Source organism: Calonectris borealis, chromosome 30, assembly GCF_964195595.1.
Source record: "Calonectris borealis chromosome 30, bCalBor7.hap1.2, whole genome shotgun sequence".
Classification (NCBI taxonomy): domain Eukaryota; kingdom Metazoa; phylum Chordata; class Aves; order Procellariiformes; family Procellariidae; genus Calonectris; species Calonectris borealis.
In genome coordinates this window covers 3,239,037-3,258,035 of record NC_134341.1, presented here as the reverse complement: position 1 = coordinate 3,258,035, position 18,999 = coordinate 3,239,037, and the positions used below count along the sequence as shown (strand labels likewise).

Below are 18,999 nucleotides of genomic sequence, written 5' to 3'. Positions count from 1 at the left end.
TCTGCTGAGGACCAGGCGGCAGCCCTGAGGAAGGAGGAAGCCAGGGCCACCAGACCTGCCTTTGCCAGGGCCACGGAGGAGCCCTCTGTGCCTAGAAAGCAAAGGCCTGGCCTCAGAGGTTTGCTGAGGGGAGCTGTGGAACTGGAGGCGCTTTGCTGCCCGGGCTGCCGCGGGTTGCAGGGAGAGTCCCGCTGAGGGGGGAAGACGTCTGCCGTCCTCCCTCCCGCCGTCTGCCCTGAGGGGGACTGTTTCCCTTCCCGGACCCCTTCCCACTGCTCCTTTCTCTGCGCTACCCGAAGGAAAAGGAAGGCCCTTGCAAAGGTGGGGCAGCTGCCTCGGCCAGCAGAGCAAAGCCCCGTTTGCTCTCCCCTTGCCGTCTTCCCCGCAGGAGCATGGAGCGTGGGAGAGCAGAGGCTGGCTGGGGTGATCCTCCGCACTCTTTCCTCCAAGGACTTGCAGACAACCCTGCCTTCTTCCCGAGCATCCTGCTGAAGCCTTGGACAGTGGCAAATTATGTAAATAATGTGTAAGGCAGTTTTAAGCTTAACGATGAATTGTCATTTTCTTACCAAGGATATAGCTCTTCTGTTCCTCCCAAACCTTCCTGGAATACATCATCCTTAGTCCCTGAGAAAAGCAGTGTCAGGATGATCTGAAAGACTGTATTTCAAAGACTGTTTTAATAAGACTGGCATGGTTGCCAGGGTCGTCCCTGATAAAGCAGCAAACCTGTGCCCTGAAACTGAACTTTGCTTCAAAATGAGGAGGGGGCACTTCCGCAGACGACCACCGACGACCACCAGAGACCCCCGCGCAAGCGCAGAAGGACTGGGAAGAATGCCAAGGAAGATAAGAAGTAACGCTTACATAATCTCATGAATATGTATTAGTTAGGCATGGCTTTAGGCATGGTTTTGCTAATTTTGTACTATAAAGGAGAGCCTGGAATTTGTGGCGGTGTGCTTGATTTGTGGAAAATATCTACCCTGCACCCTGGGCAGAATAAAGCCATGTCTCCTCTCTAAACATGCTTGTTTAGTGTGTTTCGAGGGCTTAAAATCGACAACAGTTTTTGGCGACCCAGATGGGACCACGGTGATTTGGGTTGGATTTTGCTCAGCTGCCAGCCGCTGCCGGGAGAGGATCGTGGGTCGGACTCCAGCGCGCACCGGAGGAATTTTCCGGGGACTCCCCTTGCGATCTCCCGGTTGGTGGTGAGTAGCTGGTCAATATCCATGGGTGAGACATTGCTATTTTTTTTTGGGTTCCCCCGGGTAAGTCGTACCTGTAGTGGTACACTTCGGTGGGATATATTTGGTGATCTTTGGTAATCTTGGGCGACCACAGTCTTGGTAATTTTCCCCGCGTTAGTACGGTGATGACCGGAGCATGGGATTTTGGTTTGGAATATTTTTGGCGACCACGGTCTTGGTTGGTAGTTTTCCCTGCATTAGTATGGTGATCACCGGAGCCCGGGATTTTAGTTTGGAATATTCTTGGCTGTTTTGGTCATTATTGTAAGGGATACTATAATTTTGTCTTACTTTATAAAAGGGTTTACAAATGGGGAATATAACTTCCGCGGAAGGCGGAATAATTAGAACTTCACCTTTAGGATGTATTTTGAGTCACTGGAGAAAATATGGGGGCGATCCACTTATGCAAAGGAAATTAATAACGTATGGTAATCAATGGTGGCCAATGTATACTTTAGAGGACCAAGAAAAATGGCCTGTCAATGGAACTTTAAATTATAATACTACTTTGCAGTTAATGTTATTTTGCAGAAGAGAAGGAAAATGGGATGAGGTGCCGTATATGGATTTGTTTTTCATTTTGAGAAATGATTATAAAAGTCGAAAAGGTTGTGGGTCGGTAGCAAAAGATACGAATGTATTGGCGTTAGAAAAACAGGCAGAACGAGTGCCGAGACAGTGTTGTTCAGCACGTAGCATTGGAAAAAGGTGTAAAAAGCTTAAGGGGCCTCCTGAAGAGGAGGAGGATGTGGATTTATTAGTATCGCCAAGGGGGGAGACGGAGAAAGTTCGATGGGAAACAGTGAAGAAGAGGAAAATCATTTTAGTCCAGTAGCTAGGCGGACTAGGAAGGGAGGAGCGGCAGTACAAGCGCCTCTGAGACAGGCTGTGGGGCCAGAAGGGGCCCCGGTAGTTGTCAAAGTCCCTTTTTCCACGGCTGATTTAAGGCCATGGAAGGAAATGGCAAGGACTTACAGGGAAGATCCGGCAAAAGTGACTGAAGTGTTAGAAACTATAAGAGAAAACCATGGTCCTGATTGGCGAGACTTGCAGGTGATGTTGAATACTTTGTTGACTTATGAGGAGCGGAGAACTGTTTCACTTAAAGCAAGAGAGGAAGCAGAAAGGGTCCACGCTCAGGACGCTCAAGCGGGTAGACTAGAGGATCATTTTCCTTCTACAAATCCTGGCTGGGACCCCAACAGTCAGGCACAGAGGCTCTTGCTTACTGAATATCAGAGACTTGTTTTATTTGGAGTCAAGAATGCTATACCTAAACCAAAGAACATTTCTAAGATCTATCAGGTAGCTCAAGGAAAAGACAAGACTCCTTCGGCCTTTTATGAAAGATTGTGTGAAGTTGCTAGAAAATGGACGGACCTAGATAATTTGACTTTTGTTACTTTCTTTATAGGACAATTGAATCCAGATATTAGAAGAAAACTGCAGAAAATTGAGGGTGGAGATGCGAGGTCTATCGATAAGTTGCTGGAAGTAGCGTGGAGAGTATATAATAACCGAGAAGAGGAGGAAAAGACAAGACAGGAGAAAGAACAAGCTAAAAAGGAAAATTGAAAGGCTCAGTTGTTGGCGGCGGCTATCGCAGAGGGGAAACAGAAACAGTGGAAACGGGAATGGTTGGTTTAGACAGAATCGGGCACCAAGCAGAAATATTAGGAATGGGTTTAGACCTCCCCCGGAAGCCAGGTTTAAAACATCGATAGACAGAGGTCAATGTGCTTATTGTAAACAGAAAGGATATTGGAAAAGGGGGTGCCCGCTACTTATGAACAAAACCAGGTTTCCGCAGAAGAGGGAGGATCCGCAAGCAGCGGATTTGCTGACTCTGGATCAGGATTCGGATTGATGGGGACCAGGGGAAGACTCGAAAGGTTCCCCAGCGGAACCCCTGGTTACAGTAGAGTTGGGGAAAGAGAAATTAAAAATTTTGATAGATCCGGGAGCAACTTATTCAGTATTAAATACATGTAAAGGCAAATTGAGTAAACAAACCATGCCTGTTGTTGGGGCAACAGGGAAAAGGGAAATACGGCCTTTCCTTCAACCACTCAAATGTGGAATTGGGAATCGGGTATTTACCCATAAATTTTTATCTATCCCTAGTTGTCCGATGCCCTTGCTTGGGAGAGATGTCCTGAGTAAATTAAATGCACAAATAACTTTTGAAAAAGGAGAAATACATGTGAATATACCAGAAGATAAAGCCTTGGAGGCGCAAGTATTTGTGTTGCAGGAAACTATGGAAAAGACTGAAGAGATTCCGGAAATTGTGCTGGATGCTGTGAATCCGTTGGTATGGGCTTCAGGAGTTCCCGGAAGATCGCAGACTGCAGAACCGGTGGTAACTGCGTTAAAATCCGGAGCTGAACCGGTAAGATGGAAACAATATGCAATTAAACTAGAAGCTAGGAAAGGTTTGGAACCTTTAATAGAAAAATGCTTGATTTATGGATTATTACGTGAACGCCAATCAGGATTTAATACTCCAATTTTGCCAGTAAAGAAACCTCATACAGATGAGTACAGATTGGTTCAAGATTTGAGAGCGATAAATCAGATTGTTCAGGATGTAGTGTTCCTGTAGTGGCTAATCCCTATACCCTTTTGACAACTCTCAAGGAATCTGATCAGTGGTTTACAGTACTAGACTTAAAAGATGCATTCTGTTGTATACCATTGGACTTTGGAAGCCAGAAGTTACTTGCTTGTGAATGGGAGAACCCAAAGACTGGTCGGCAAACACAGGACTGTGCTCCCACAAGGATTTAAGAATAGACCAACCATTTTTGGAAATCAGCTGGCAAAAGAGCTGGAAAAATGGCCACAGGATCATTCAGAGGTCGCTTTACTTCAGTATGTCGATGACATTCTTTTGGGAACTCGAACTCAGGAGGAAGCTATTCAATTTACAATCAGCCTTTTAAATTTCTTGGGATTGGCAGGATACACGGTATCTACGAAAAAGGCTCAGATCGCCCAACAAACTGTGACCTACCTGGGATTTACTATCGCTCAGGGCCAGCGGAGTCTGGGCCTGGAACGAAAAGAAGCAGGTTGTCAAATACCAGAGCCTACACCTAGAAGAGAGTTACGAGCCTTTTTGGGAATGGCCGGGTGGATACCTAATTTTGGACTTATTGCTAAACCTCTTTGTGAAGCTGTGAAAGAAGCAGGAGAATTACTAGAATGGACACCAGAATGTCACACTGCTTTTGTTCAACTACAGCAAGCACTAATGTCAGCGCCTGCCTTAGGGCTCCCTAATCTGGAAAAACCTCTCATTTATGGACATGAGAGGTGCCATATTGCTTCAGGGGTTTTGGTACAACAAATAGGATCATGGAAGAGACCAGTGGGGTACTTTTCTAAACAATTGGACCAAGTTAGTAAAGGATGGCCGTCGTGCTTGCGAGCAGTAGGCGCCACTGTTCTGCTGATTCCGGAAGCCAGGAAATTGACTCTGGGACAGAAAATACTGGTACAGGTACCACATGCAGTGACTGCCGTATTGGAACAAAAAGGGGGACGTTGGTTATCTCCCAGCAGAACGATGAAGTATCAAGCTCTCCTGTTAGAGCAAGATGATATGGAATTGAAAGTAACTACAACTTTAAATCCTGCAATTGTGTTACCTGTCCCAGGTGATACAGAATTAACACAAAATGACTGTCTTAAGACTATTGAACACGTGTACTCTAGTCGAGTCGATTTGAAAGATACACCCATAAATGATTCGGACCTAAATTGAGTTGTAGATGGAAGTAGTTTTGCGATAAATGCAGTTCGAAAGCTGGCTACGCCGTTGTAAGGAATAATGCTGAATTGGAAGCTAAACCCCTTCCTGCAAATACTTCAGCACAAAAAGCAGAACTGCTTGCACTAATAAGAGCTTTAGAACTGGCAGAAGGCTATTTTGCCAATATATGGACAGACTCTAAATTTGTATTCGGGATAGTTCATGCTCATGGAGCCATTTGGAAAGAACGAGGTCCTTTGACATCACAAGGAACTCCAATAAAATATGGAGAACTCATAAAGAAGTTATTACAAGTTATACGGTTACCTAAGCAAGCAGCAAGAATGCACTGCAGGGCTCACCAGTCTGGAAATACTCCCAAGATTTTAGGCAATCAACATGCTGATCAAGCAGCAAAAAGGGCTGCTGAAGGACAGGTGTTACTGATATGGCCTGAAAAATAGCGAGATTTGAATGGGACTCTAGAATACAGTAGAGAAGAAGATCAATTAGCTAAATTACTGAATGCTTAGAAGAAAAAGGATAATTGGTCGATTACGGAAGATAATCGAATTGCGGTCCCTTCAGTGATTCTACGAGAAATAATGGAGTCAGAACATAAAAGTACCCATTGGGGCGCTGAAACTTCAATGAATATGTAAACTTACAAGGAATTGGAGTTGGAATGGGAGGCATAGCTAAAAGTATTGTGAGAAAATGGGAGATACGCCAGAAAAGTAACCCTCGGATACAACCAGGACCTCCCCCTGGACAAACTAAGAAGGGGAACACGCCTGGTGATTATTGGCAAATTGCCTTCCCAGAACTCCCGTGGCAGAATGGGTATCGATACTTGTCAGTATTGGTAGACACTTTTTCAGGTTGGCCAGAGGCCTTTCCCTGCCACACCAACCAAGCAAGGGAAGTAAACAAAGTATTGTTAAAGGAAATAATACCTCGATTCAGGATGTCGTCTGATCGAGGACCACATTTTGTAGCAAAAATCCTTAAAGAATTGGCAAAAGCTTTAGGAATTAGATGGGATTTACACACTCCGTGGAGACCCCAGTCTAGTGGTAAAGTAGAGAGAATGAACCAATCAATAAAAAGACAGCTTAGTAACATTTGCCAGGAGACGCAGTTAAAATGGCCAGAAGCATTACTACTAGCTTTGTTAAGGGTTAGAATAACCCCCGGAGCAAGGGAGAAAATTAGCCCTTTTGAAATCTTGTATGGTAGACCTTACCAAACTGTAAATCATGAACCAGGTTCTCTAACTATTTTGGGAAGACATTATCTTAAGGAGTATGTGATACCCCTGGGAGAAGCTCTGTCTTCTGTTAATAGGTATTTGCAACTAAGGACACCTTTGAGTCTGGATACGGCGGCCCACAATTTTCAGCCTGCAGATTTGGTCTACGTGCGAATGAGCCTTTGAAAGAACGCTGGAAAGGACCGTTCCAAGTACTACTTACTACCTACACAGCGGTAAAATTGGAAGGAATTGGACCTTGGGTTCATCACTCCAGAATCAAAAAGGGACCTCCTAATATTGGGTGGAAGATTGAAAGCAGAAAAGAAAATCCATTGTATTTGAAATTAACACGGGTTAATTCATGAATGGCACTTGGAGCTTTGACGTATCATACATTGAATTAGGTTGTACACAGGGCCTAGTATTTTTACATTGTATTTTAGCTACTGTTTCTATTCTGTTACTGAAATATATGTGCAAGTATACTAATCTTTTTAGAATAAGAAATGAAGGAACTGAGGGGGGTGATCCTCCTTTATTGTTTTCGCATAGGAATACTCCATTACGGATTTGAGGAAACGTTCAAATGGTTACCTTCCTGGGTTCCTGACCTTAGTCAAAGGGTGAAGAAGTTATTAGGTGTCTCAATGATTATTGTATTAACTTTTGTTTGCACTTATGTAATAATACGGTGTTTTTGGAAATGTTGTTCCATAATTGGAAAATAACTCTATGAAAGAGTGAGACTGATGTAAGAGAAACTACAGTGAAGTTCCTCTTCTATAGTCTCAAAGGGGGGAAATGAAGCCTTGGACACTTGCAAATTATGTAAATAATGTGTAAGGCAGTTACAAGCTTAACGATGCATTGTCATGTTCTTATCAAGGATGTAGCTCTTCTGTTGCTCCCAAACCTTCCTGGAACACACCATCCTTAGTCCCTGAGATAAGCAGTGTCAGGATGACCTAAACATATAACAAAGGCTCTATTTCAAAGACTGGGGTCGTGAGGGGCTGTGGGGAGGAAAGGAGAGGGCATTGGGGGTCTAGGGGGCTGTGGGTGATAACGTTTGTCGGCCTCCGTGTAAATGTGTCCCTGGCTGCTGCAGCCCGAGTACTCTCAGACAGGCTTACAGGGGTTGGCCTGCACGGTGCTGAACGGCTGCCAAAAAGGTGGAGTGAAAAAACTCCCGTGGCCTGAGAAGAGGGGGTTTGCACCTGATGATACAGCGTCCTAAATACTCCGGGGATGGAGGGCAGGTGAGGCTGGCACGCAGGGAGGTGGCTTGCGGCAGGCAGGTGGTGGCACCCAGTGCCTCGCGGGTGAGACTGGGCCTGGCCTCGAGGGGCTGCGGGGACCGGCTCGTGGGGCAAGACCCTCTCCCTGCACCCCAATGAATACGCGCAAGCCCACGGAGGTGGAGATAGGAAAAGCTTTATTGGGGGGGCTGTCAAAAGGGCAGCAGCCCCTCACTGACCACAGGCAGGATCTCTCCCAGTGCATATGCCAGGTGGGCGTAGGTCTCCTCACACAGCACACGCAACAGCAGGCGGTAGAAGAGCTCGGGGTCGTACCAGGAGGCGTAGAGCACTGCAGCAGCCAGAGCGAAGCCGACGGCCAGCTGCAGGCCCACCAAGAGCAGGCAGAGTGTCCTGTGGGGCAGAAGAGGGACGAGAGACAGGGCAGGGTGGATGCACCCCAACCCCATCTTGCCTTCGGGATGGAGGAGGTCGTTCTGGGAGCCCCATGGGCTGCCTCCCCAGACGTTTCTCATTGCTCCCTCAGGCAGGGTGGGATATGGGAGTCCACCAGCCTGGGAAAACACCCCGTCTCAGGGAAAACCGACGCTGAGCACTTCCCAGCTGCAAAGCCCACAGCCGGCCAGCGGCTCCCCAGCAGCCTGTGAGCCCTGCCGGCTGGAGCAGGTGTCCGGTCCATCCCACCTGCTGCCCGGGAGCGGGCCGCAGGGCACAGGGGACCCATGGGGACACTCGCTGCAGCCAGTAAATGAAGCCGCGTCTCCTCGCCAGCACGTCTCTCTCCTGCAGGTCAACACAGAGCAAGGACACGTGTCAAGCACTGCCGCAGGGTCGGGACACCTGGAGTTGCACGGTGCCCCTGGCCTCCGCCGTGCGCAGGAGTATAGCCCGTGCGTGGCTGTGACCTCCCTGGAGCCCTCTCCCCAGCGAGACCCACGCTGGCCGCGGCAGGGGCTGGCACAGGCTCTCCCCCTTACCAGCTGTGCTTCCACCACCTCCGGCAGCACAGTCCCTGGCGCCTCTGCCTCCTTCTTCCTCTGCTGCTGGCTGCAGGCAACAGGGCTTCGTTATAGACGAGTTACAGACCTCCATGGCCACGCGAGGGGGCCCCTTCCAAACATACACCACGCCAGACAGGGATTGGGCTTCCCTGTCACACCGCGTGCTGCACATTCCCCCCACCCCAGTGCCTGGCACTAGCGTTGGCAGCCCCATCACGCCAGGGGCTGCAGAGACCCCCCGGACACCTGTGTGGGGCGAGGGGCCCAACTCACCAGATCTCTTCCTGCTCCAGTGCCTCTTCAAGCTGCTTTATTTCCTGATGCAGCACCTGGGAGAAGGAAGGGTCTGAGTCCCAGAGCCCGCTGCCGCCCTTCTCCGATCCCCCCACTCCAGGGCCCGTGGGCACCCACCCGTTTTCCCCCAGCCCTTTCAGCACTACCTCATTCTGCTGCTTATCCTCCTGCAGCCAGGCCACCATCTGGGCGTAGTGCTTTCCCAACTGCAAAACAGTGGGCGTCCCACGCGGACGGCTGGGCTGGGGACCTGGGCACCCTCGCCCCTCCCCAGCCCCAGGGCCATGCCCACTCGCTACGCCACTGCTCCAGGGCACTGGGAGACTGGGTGACTCACAAGGCCAGGCATAGGGAAGTCACGGACGCCCCCATATTCTAGGGAAGATGTCCTCCCCAATCACGTTTTTGCCCACAGTCACTGGGCAACTGGCGCCAGGTGATGCTCCTTGAGCAGGGGGCTCGGACAAGACAAGACGACCTCCAGAAGTCCCTTCAAACCTCTCAGCCCCAGCCGACACACCTCTGGGACATGGGCAGAGCAGAGGACACCAACCTTACTGTTGAGCTTCTGTATCGTATCATGCAGATCCTGATGGATCTCCCCCTGCATGCGGACAGCAGAGCAGAGGCTCAGGGTCTGCAGCCCCAGCCCCCACAGACCGGGAGCCACTCCACACCACCTCCGCTCCTTGCTGCTTACCATTGGTGTGGAGCTCTGCACAGAATCTTGGCTGGCTCCTTGATCAGTGCCCGGAGCCTCAGCTTCCTGCAGGAATGGGGAACCATCAGATTCCCTGTCACAGACATACGCCCCCTCGCACGTGGCGCTGCCCCAGCTTCCCATGTCCCAGCGCCCATCAGCCATCTGCACACCCGCACCTGGCCAGGATCCTGCACGCCCCGTCGCCCTGTACCCGGCTCAGCCTGTGCTAGCTGGGTGCTGGGCACGTGGCAGGAGGTGGTGGGGGGCACCAGTGACCACTGGGGAGAGGAGGAGCTTCCCCATCCGTGCTGTGCCGGGTGCTCATGGGGTCCCTCCTGCCCGTGGGGCCCCTGCAATGACACCTCCAGCATGAACGTCCCACCCTGTGAGGTCAACACACCCCCAACCCCCAGGACCCACTTCCTTTTGGTCCCCCACCAGCCCCAGCAGCACATGCAACCTCCCCACTTGGCCCTGCCTCGGCTCAGGCTACTCCCTTCCCCCCACCACTCGCAGCCACATGCAGAGCCCCGGCCACCCCCTCGCCCAGCCGAGGCCTGCCGGGACCATGGAGATACCCTGCCCTCACCCTCCTCCATCCCGTTGGGGGCCCTCCACTGCACGGCGGACACAGGACAGGTCGTTGGCGAGTACTCTCCAAGCCTATGCCCTGCACCCGAGGTTCTCCTCGACATGCTCCCCTGCCTCTGGAAACAGCGCCCTTTGTACCTGCCAGGGCGCCCGTGTCACAAGCCCACAGTGACATCATGGTGACACGGCAATCACCTCCCAGGAGGTGACACGGGGCCCAGGCACGGCCACCGGGAAAACAGGATATCACTCTCAGCACCCACTCTTAGGGCACGGGCGGGAGAGACCATGGGTGCCACGTGTCAGTGTCTCCCTGTGGGGTTTGCCTGTCCCTTGACCATCAGGCTCTCACAGCTCCCAACCCCAGGGCCAGGCAGCAGGCAGGCTGCGCATATACTCCCAGCAGGCACACGCAGACACTCAGAGACACACGTGTGCACCACGGGTGTGCGCACGTGTACGGACGGCCACTCTGCGTGGGCTCCAGCACAGGGCTCAAACATCCAGCCGCCGAACTACAGCCTGGGAAGGGGAAAAATATACACTAGTCCTCTGCTCTAGCCCGGGCAATCACCATGATTGCAGGCTCCCGAGAGGAATGGGGTCTCTCACTTGCTCAGAGAGCTGCGGCTGCCAGCACGTGGGGGGACATCAGGAGGAAGGGCTGGGGGTACGCGGCAGGCAGGCAGCGACCCACTTGCTGCAGCTCCGACCCCTCGAGCGGCTGCGTGCAGCGACGCCGCATTCAGGAGTTGGCAGGCTGGGTCGCTCCGGCCTCCATCCCACAGGGCCTTTCCCTTTGGCAGCAAAACCTGCGAGTGGCTGGAGAAGCTGGCAGGGAGCAGCAGGGGCTGGGCTGGCCGGTGGCTGTGGGGTGAGGAGGGACAGGACCTTGGGGACAGGGCCACCGGCTACGATAGACAGCTAGAATGGGCCCCATGGGATGGGGTGGACCTGGCAAGGGGGCCACGGGGACAGCACTGCTGGGGATGGGGACAGGGGGCCACTGGGCTGTGGGGCCACCAGGGAGGGGGTGAGACTGGGACCCTGGCACTGACTGGGAGAAGGGCAGGGGGTGGGGAACTGTGGCGTGAGAGGGGCAGCGTGGGGGCCATAGGGACCGTGGAGCGAGAGGGCAGGCTGGTGGCTGCGGGGTCGTGGGGAGCTGTGGGGAAGACGGGAGGGGGCTTGAGGGGGTCTAGGGGTTTGTGGGTGGTAATGTTTGCCGGCCTCCGTGTAAACGTGTCCCCAGCTGGGAGCCCCACGGGCTGCCTCCCCAGCCCCTTCTCATTGCTCCCTCAGGCAGGCTGGGACGTGAGTCTCCACAAGCATGGGAAAACACCCCGGCCCACAGTTCTCGCCAGTAGTCCCCAAAATTCCCCCCTACACCCCCCCCCCAAGCTAGGAAGAAAAGAAATACCAAAGCATTTCATCCCAGAGAAGCCCAAAGCTGCCTAATGCCCTTGGACCACTGGCGCAGGCACCCCACTGCCTATGGCAGAGCCCCGGCACCCCGAGCCCCCAGGGCAACTCACCTCAGCCAAGAAGTGCTCTTATGCCTCCTTGACGCCAGCTGCTCCTCCTGCAGGCCAAGGCACAGCAGGGACACGTGTTGGGGTGTGCGAGGCGGCCGAGGTTTTCGGGGCTCAGACCCCCACCCTTGTCCCGCTGAGACCAGTGCCCCCATGTCCCCCGGGCACAGTGCAGACCCTTCCCTCCCCAAGGCCCACAGCGGGGTTGCCTGTCCTACCAGCCGCACAGCCACCATCTCCTGCAGCAGCGACTCCTCTGTCTCGTCTGCCGGCACCGTCTTCTCCCTGCTACGGACACCATGGGTTTCTAGGCTGTGAGAAGAGACCTCGGCCGGCATGGCGACCCCGCGGGTGGCCAACAGGGAGCCAGGGTGCTGCCCAGCCTCAGCTGGGGTTGGCACCAGGCACCCCCGGTATCCCAGCACTGCACAGACCTACCCCAGGCCTGGGGGGCATGGAGGGGAGCCTGGGAGCTGCTCAGACTTACGCACAGCTGCTTCCAGGAGTCCTGAGTTGCTTAGGGATTTTTTGAGCTACTTAGGAGAAGAAAAAGGGCTCTCCAGAGCAGGCTGGAGGAGCTGACAGGAGCCAGAAAACATCTGCACAGGACACTGCTGCGCCTCCCTCTGCCTTTCCCCAAAAGAGGTCTACCTGAGAGAGAAGGCGGCACAGGAACGTCTCCGGGAGGGGCAGGGGTGGAGGAGGACCCCCACTGACACCGGCCAGGGCGCATCGCCAGACTACCCAGCATCTGCCCTCCAGCCCATGCCTGAGTTCCTGTTACACACGGCATGCCCCGACACACCGGTGAGGGTCATTCATCCTGCCCCCTTCCCCAAAGCCATATTGCTGTGCCTGCAGACTCACATCAGGGTCCCCTCTGCAGCACAGCCAACCGCCTGCGGGATCTCCCGGGGCCCAATCCCATCTATCACGGATGCCGTATCCCGGAGTAGATGTCCTCCCCTGCCACCTCCCACCCTGCCCGTGGCTGCTGGGATGCACGGACCCAGCACTGGCACCCCCCTCCCTGACCCTGTCAGGACGACCTCCTTCTCCCCTGTACCTTCTGCGCCTCTTCCAGGCTGGCGGCTGCCTCCCTCCTTGCCACCTGCAAGTGCTCCTGCGGGAGAGGAGGGGAAGAGCAGCAGCCATCAGGGCACCGGCACACTCCCTCGAGTGCACTCCCCTCGGCATTATCCCTCCCAGCTCCTCTCGGGCGCTGCCTTTGCCCACGCATCCCCTCTCCTTCCCAGCCCTGCAGGCACTGCGGGCAGGCAGAGGGACCCCCAGGCCCAACTCTGGACGCGGTCCCCATCTGGACATGGTCCTGAGCAGCTGTCTCTAGGTGACCTTGCTTGAGCAGGGGCATTGGACAAGACAAGATGATCTCCAGAGGTGCCTTCCAACCTCAACCAGTCTGTGATTCTGAGAACTCACCCTGGTCTGGGCCACCAGTCCCTCCAGCTGCTGGAGCTCCCGGCGGTTCTTTTCCAAACAACTTGCCACAAGACAGTTCTGGGAAGAGGAGCCGTACCCAGGCACTGTGCCTCTGACACAGCCCTGGGAGCCCCAGCTGGGGGACATGGCCAGAGGAGGGGGCACTGGCGTCCATGCTGCACTGTCCCATGGTTTTCTGCAGCTCCTGCTGCTTCTTCCCCTGCGTGGGGAAACGAGGGGTCAGGGGATCAGGTCTCGCAGCCCCAGCTCCCGGGGGCAAGGGGAACACTCCACACCTACCAGACACCGCAGCAGCTCCTTGTGCCTTTGTGACTCAGCAGAACACTGGGGCAGGTGCTCCCGGAGCATGCGGAGGTTTTCCTTCGTCCCTTCTGCCTGCATGGCTGCACCTGTGCATCGGGAGCCAGCAGGGTGTGAGGGGCATGGCCACGGGCACTGTCAGGCACGGACACTCGTGGGGATGCTGCCCTATCCTGGCACACAATCGCACACTGACACGCGGGTGCGCTCGAGGGAATGCACTCCTGCACGTCTGCGCACAGGCGTGCCACCCTGCTCACCTGCAGCTGTGTCCAGCACTGTGGCTGCTGACACAGGAACAGCCGTAGACCCACAGGCACAGCCACGCACCGCCTTGCGCTCCCAAGCAGAGGTGCACCCAGGTGCTCTCCAGCACAGACACTGCTGCGCCTTCCTACTGTGCCTGCAGACTCACATCAGGGACCCTTCCGCAGCGCAGCCACCACCAACTGCTTGTGCAATCTGCAATGGCCCCATCCCTCCATCGTGGACCCAGACCCCAGGGTAAATGTTATGTGTTCCCCTCCTCCCCCTGCCCTGCCCCTCCCACCCCAGTAACACCCCTGCCTCCCTTTTGGTCATCTGAAAGTGCACCCGTGGGACAGGAGGGGAGGAGGAGCAGCCATCAGGGCACCCGGGCGCTCCCATGAGCACACTCCCCTCCGCGTTATCCCCTCCCGGCTCCCCTCAGGCACTGCCTTTGCCCTCACCTCCCCTCTCTCACCCAGCCCTGCAGGCACCCGAGGCAGGCAGAGGGACCCCCACGCCCAACTCTGCACACGGCCCAACTCTGCACACGGCCCAACTCTGCACACACTCTCCACCCAACACCCCCCGCCAGCACCACCAACCCCCAGCCACTCAACCCACCCATGTACACTGCAGCAACCAATCAGGGGGCCCTGCCCTTCTGCTCTACCAATGAGCAAGCCGTTTCTGTTGCAAGGGGATGGGGCCTGCTGGGAGCTCCCCGTGCCTGCTCCTCTGGCACATCCTGGCCCCTCACAGGCGGCCCCGCCCCGTCGGGAGGGCTCCCTGCCCCCGAAATGGCGGCAGTCACACCGGCCTCGCCCTCTCCTGGCTGCCCTCCCCACGCTCCCCTCTGCAGCATTTGAGCACACAGACCCTCCTGCACTCGCTTCTGGCTTTGTGCCCTCCCATGAGAACGAACCTCTGCTACAGCACCAATATTGCGCGGAAATGGGAAAAATCTCCAGCAGGCACCCCTGGAAAGAGCAAGCCAGAGAAAGAAAGGAAGTGGGCAAACTCTTCCTGGAAGGGTTTCCTGTGCTCGGTGCCGCTGACTGGATTTAGTTTTCCCTGTGAATCGTCCCCAGTTCCCTTTCTGTGTTCTTCTTCTGTGTCACCTCTCCCTTTTGGGAAGGAAACAACTCCCCCCCTCAGCCTCCCCCTTTTTTGGGGGAAATAGCTCCCGGCCATGGCCGTCCTCCCAGACTGTGGAGGGGGGGAGGCCCTTGTGGGGAGCAGATGCCTGGGGTACCTGAAAGGAGCGGGGTGTCTGGGGGGAACTGATGGGATCAGGAGGGTCTGGGTGGGGGAACCGAGGGGGTCGGGGCTGTCTGGAGAGAACTGAGGTGATGGGGGTGCCTGGGGAGAAGTGAAGGCAATGAAGAGTGTGCAGGGGGGAACTGAGGAGATGGAGGGAGTCTGAGAGGAACTCAAAGGATTGGGGGTGTCTGAACGGGGGAACTGAGGGGATCGGGGTCTTCTGGGTGGAAGCAAGGGGATCAGTGGTATTTAGGAGGCATTTGAGGAGATTGAGAAGACGTCTGAGTGGGAGATCTGGGATGCCTGGAAGGGTAACTGAGGGTATCGGGGCTGTCTGGGAGGAAGCAGAGGCATCTTTGGGGCTGAGGTTTCTGGGGTTAAGTGAGGGGATTGGGGATACTGAGGGGGTAACAGAGGGGATCGAGGGCCTGGCACCCTGGCAGGGAAATGGCTCCTCACCCCACAGGTGCCCCTGCAGTGCCACATCCCCCCAAGGGTGCCGTGACAGCACCACGAAACCCTCCACCAGGCATCCCTGCCCCACCCTGGGCCCTGCAATCCCCTGCGAATCCCTTTCCCCCCCACCAGGTACCAGCCCCTGCTTATATATACCCTGGCTCTGCCCCTTCTGCGCAGCATGGGGGGGTGGAGGCACCCTTCTCATCCCCCATTCCCGCCCGGGGGGTTTCTGTGTCCCCCCCATACCAGGATTACCACCACTAAAGGCCCTGGCTTGAAGTGTGTTCATGCCAGCATTCCCTTAGGACTGTAGGGCACGATTAGGGCCCGGCCGCAGGGTTTTAAATGCATTTTTAATCATGCATACAATTCCTCCAAACAACCCCATCACAGCCCCAATGCTGCCTCTAAGTACACAGGTGACAGAAGGACGGCGAAGAGAAATGGGGTCCCGCTGCTGAACGAGGTGGGGGAGCTGGGCACACAGGAGGTGGGAAAGGCTGAGGCACTGAAAGCTGCCTTTGTTGTCTCTACCAGCCCGACCGGCCTTCAGGAATCCCAGGTCACAGAGGCCGGGGGAAAGGCTGGAGCAAGGCAGACCCTTGGCGGAAGAGGATCAGGTCAGGGAATACTTAGGGAAGCCGGCCGTACAGAAGTGCATGGGCACAGATGGGATGCACCCGCGAGGGCTGAGGGATCCGGCTGATGGGAGATGCACAAGCCAGGGCCCTGCTGCTGCCCTGCTCCTCCCCAGTGATCACCCCCTTTAGAGAAAGCCCATACTACAGCCTGCGGGCAGGGGGTGTCCCTGCAGGAATTCTTGGGCTGGAAGAATTGCTAGGAGAAAAATCCTGAAATTATTTTGGTTTGATATTGTCGGGAAGGTGGCAGCATTGCCCTGTCTGAGTCATGTGGGCTTCATTACGTGGTGGGGAGGGTTGTGCATCCAGAAGAGGTCAGCACATCCACGAAACCCATCTGGCACAAACATGTTTGAGGTTTAATATTCTTTTATCAAATTTTGCTAATCTAATTTTTAATGAAAATTGCAACAAAGAGACAAATCAACCCCTGGAGTGGGATTTTGCACCTGTCTTTGTGTTTCCTGTGGATTATAACCCCGACAGCCCCACGCAACACGATGGCCAAGGGCCGGGGGGGGAAAGGGATTCGCAGGGGATTGCAGGGCACCACGGGTGTGCACATGTGCGCGGAGAGACACACCGCGTGGGCTCCAGCACAGGCCTCAAGCATCCAGCCCCCGTTTGGATCCAGCATCCAGCCCCCAAACTACAGCCCGGGAAGGGGAAAAATAAAGACTAGCCCTCTGCTCTAGCCCAGGCAGACACCGTGCTTGCAGGCTGCCAAGAGGAATGGGGTCTCTGACTTGCTCAGAGAGCGGCGGCTGCCGGCACGTGGGGGGACACCGTGAGGAAGGGGTGAGGGCACGCGGCAGACACAAGTCGAGCTGCCACACATCATCTTTGGTTTATTATGCTTCCTAAAGGAGCTCTTGGGCTTGTGGGTGGTCGTTGTGGCTCGCCGTCTCCCCGTGAACCTGCGCTCGGTACATACAGGTGTACAGGCAGAGCCATCGTGGGGAGCGCACAGGCAGAAGGGCAAGCAGCAGCCACCTCCCTCTGACCGGTCACCTGGCATTCATTGATGTTAGCAAAGAAGGGTTTGCTCGCATTTGGTTTTCTTCTCGTTCGTGCGCAGGTACTGGAAAGACGGCAGCAGAAGGACACGCTAGCTAAAACCCCTTTTACTGCTGGCAATAAAGGTGCCTCTTGGCTGGGAGCACGAGAAGTACCCCTTTTTCCGCTCTTGATTCTTCATATACGGTTTTAAGACTACTCACATACTCATTTTTACAATTTACATAAGCTCTATGCTTTGGCCACGACGTCACTTGTTGCCACTCGCTTTGGAGTATTTGTTCATGTGAACCCCCAGTGCAAGCATGCTTAATGCATATTTATTAACTGAATTTGGCTGATTTTCTTGCAACTTTGCCGCTCTCAGCTGTTTTGGTGTGGTTTCTTCTAACAGCAAACCCTCTTCTACAAGTGAGGTCATTGTTGTTCAAGTTGCGTTGCGCCTGTCTTAACATGGGCAGCCATTTGCGCAGGGTGGTGGATACAGCCTCCTGCCTCCAAGTCGGGCAAGAGCCAGGTCTGAGGCAGAGCCATGGTGGGGCGCGCACAGGCAGAAGGGAAAGCAGCAGCCACCTCCCTCCAACCTGTCAGCTGACATTCATTGGCAAGGTCACGCACTTGTCCTACAATCACAGAGTTCTTTATTCTCTTTCTAGTTCAAAAGAACCGGGAGTTTGCTGGGCGGCTCCCAAAGGCGGCCGCCAGCTTTGGTGGCAAGACCCAGTTAAGGATGTCCCTCTTCAGCAGGACCAGGATGAGGATGGCGATCTGCAGGAAGGCGAGGAACAGAAGAAGTCCCCTGGGGGACAGGAGAGGGGTCAGGCAGAGCAGGGGGCCCATTTGTCTCAGCTCTTTCCAGCCAACCTCTTCGAACGCCACCGTGGCACCTTGCACCGTGCTGGGCACAACACTCCCCGCTCAGAACTGGAGTGAGGGGCCCGGGCATCTCTTTCAGCTCTACCGTAGGTCCCCCCAGTGAGACCCAAAATCCCCCCCTATGCACCCCCCCACGCTAGGAAGAAAAGAAATACTGAAACGTTTCATCCTAGAGAAGCCCAAAGCTGCCTAATGCCCTTGGACCACTGGCGCAGGCACCCCACTGCCTATGGCAGAGCCCCGGCACCCCGAGCCCCCAGGGCAACTCACCTCAGCCAAGAAGTGCTCTTATGCCTCCTTGACGCCAGCTGCTCCTCCTGCAGGCCAAGGCACAGCAGGGACACGTGTTGGGGTGTGCGAGGCGGCCGAGGTTTTCGGGACTCAGACCCCCACCCTTGTCCCGCTGAGACCAGTGCCCCCATGTCCCCCGGGCACAGTGCAGACCCTTCCCTCCCCAAAGCCCACAGCGGGGTTGTCTGTCCTACCAGCCGCACAGCCACCATCTCCTGCAGCAGCGACGACTCTGTCTCGTCTGCCTGCGCTTTCTTCTCCCTGCTACAGACACCATGGCGTTCTAGGCTGTGAGAAGAGACCTCGGCCGGCATGGCGACCCCGCGGGTGGCCAACAGGGAGCCAGGGTGCTGCCCAGCCTCAGCTGGGGTTGGCACCAGGCACCCCCGGTATCCCAGCACTGCACAGACCCGTTCCCCTCCCCTGTCCCACCGCAGCTCTGGGGAGCGTGGAGGAGAGCCTGGGAGCTACTCAGAGTTGCGCAGAGCAGCTTCCAGGATCCCGAGTTGCTCAGAGGTGTTTTGAGCTGCTTAGGAGAAGGCAAAGGGCTCTCCAGAGCAGGCTGGAGGGGCTGACAGGAGCCAGAAGGATGTCTACGAGCGGCAGAGGTCTGCCCAAAGCTGCTCATCACTCCCCCACCCCGCTGCCCCAGGTTTCAATCAGGGCCCCATCACCACTCACAAAGCTGTTGGCTCTCGGAGGCGTTCCCGTCTCTCCAGGAGGCGCTGGAGCTTGTTCCTGAGCAGCTGGACAAGCAGAGGGCCCGGTCAGGAGTCCATGCCATGCCCGCTCTGAGG

The 18,999-nt window shown here is 55.1% G+C and overlaps 1 protein-coding gene across 5 annotated transcripts; it reads right to left on the bottom strand.

Annotated features, from left to right (window-relative positions):
* Window positions 1-7,686: 7,686 nt before the first annotated feature.
* On the bottom strand, window positions 7,687-11,796 carry LOC142073637 (uncharacterized). Of its 5 annotated transcripts, XM_075133636.1 has the most exons (10): window positions 11,652-11,796; window positions 10,729-10,983; window positions 10,115-10,638; window positions 9,702-9,875; window positions 9,523-9,588; window positions 9,160-9,344; window positions 8,969-9,028; window positions 8,802-8,857; window positions 8,505-8,574; window positions 7,687-8,310 (listed from the first exon to the last, which is right to left on the bottom strand). In XM_075133636.1, exons 6-10 carry the CDS (start codon window positions 9,169-9,171, stop codon window positions 8,050-8,052), a joined length of 459 nt encoding a protein of 152 aa, XP_074989737.1. In that variant the 5' UTR covers window positions 9,172-9,344; window positions 9,523-9,588; window positions 9,702-9,875; window positions 10,115-10,638; window positions 10,729-10,983; window positions 11,652-11,796; the 3' UTR covers window positions 7,687-8,049. The 5 variants fall into 5 exon arrangements, 1 of the variants encoding a protein (XP_074989737.1); XR_012670437.1 differs by lacking the exon at window positions 7,687-8,310 and having other exon boundaries at window positions 8,343-8,637; window positions 8,969-9,344; XR_012670435.1 differs by lacking the exons at window positions 7,687-8,310; window positions 8,505-8,574 and having other exon boundaries at window positions 8,824-8,857; window positions 9,160-9,426.
* Between the last annotated feature and the right edge of the window lie 7,203 nt (window positions 11,797-18,999).

What these genes read in the sequence shown, in the direction of transcription:
- LOC142073637 (XM_075133636.1), bottom strand. An exon ending in CTGGAGCAGGAAGAGATCTG is followed by an intron (nt 8,575 to 8,801) that starts GTGAGTTGGGCC and finishes TGTTGCCTGCAG; the next exon opens with CCAGCAGCAGAGGAAGAAGG. An exon ending in AGGTGGTGGAAGCACAGCTG is followed by an intron (nt 8,311 to 8,504) that starts GTAAGGGGGAGA and finishes GTTGACCTGCAG; the next exon opens with GAGAGAGACGTGCTGGCGAG.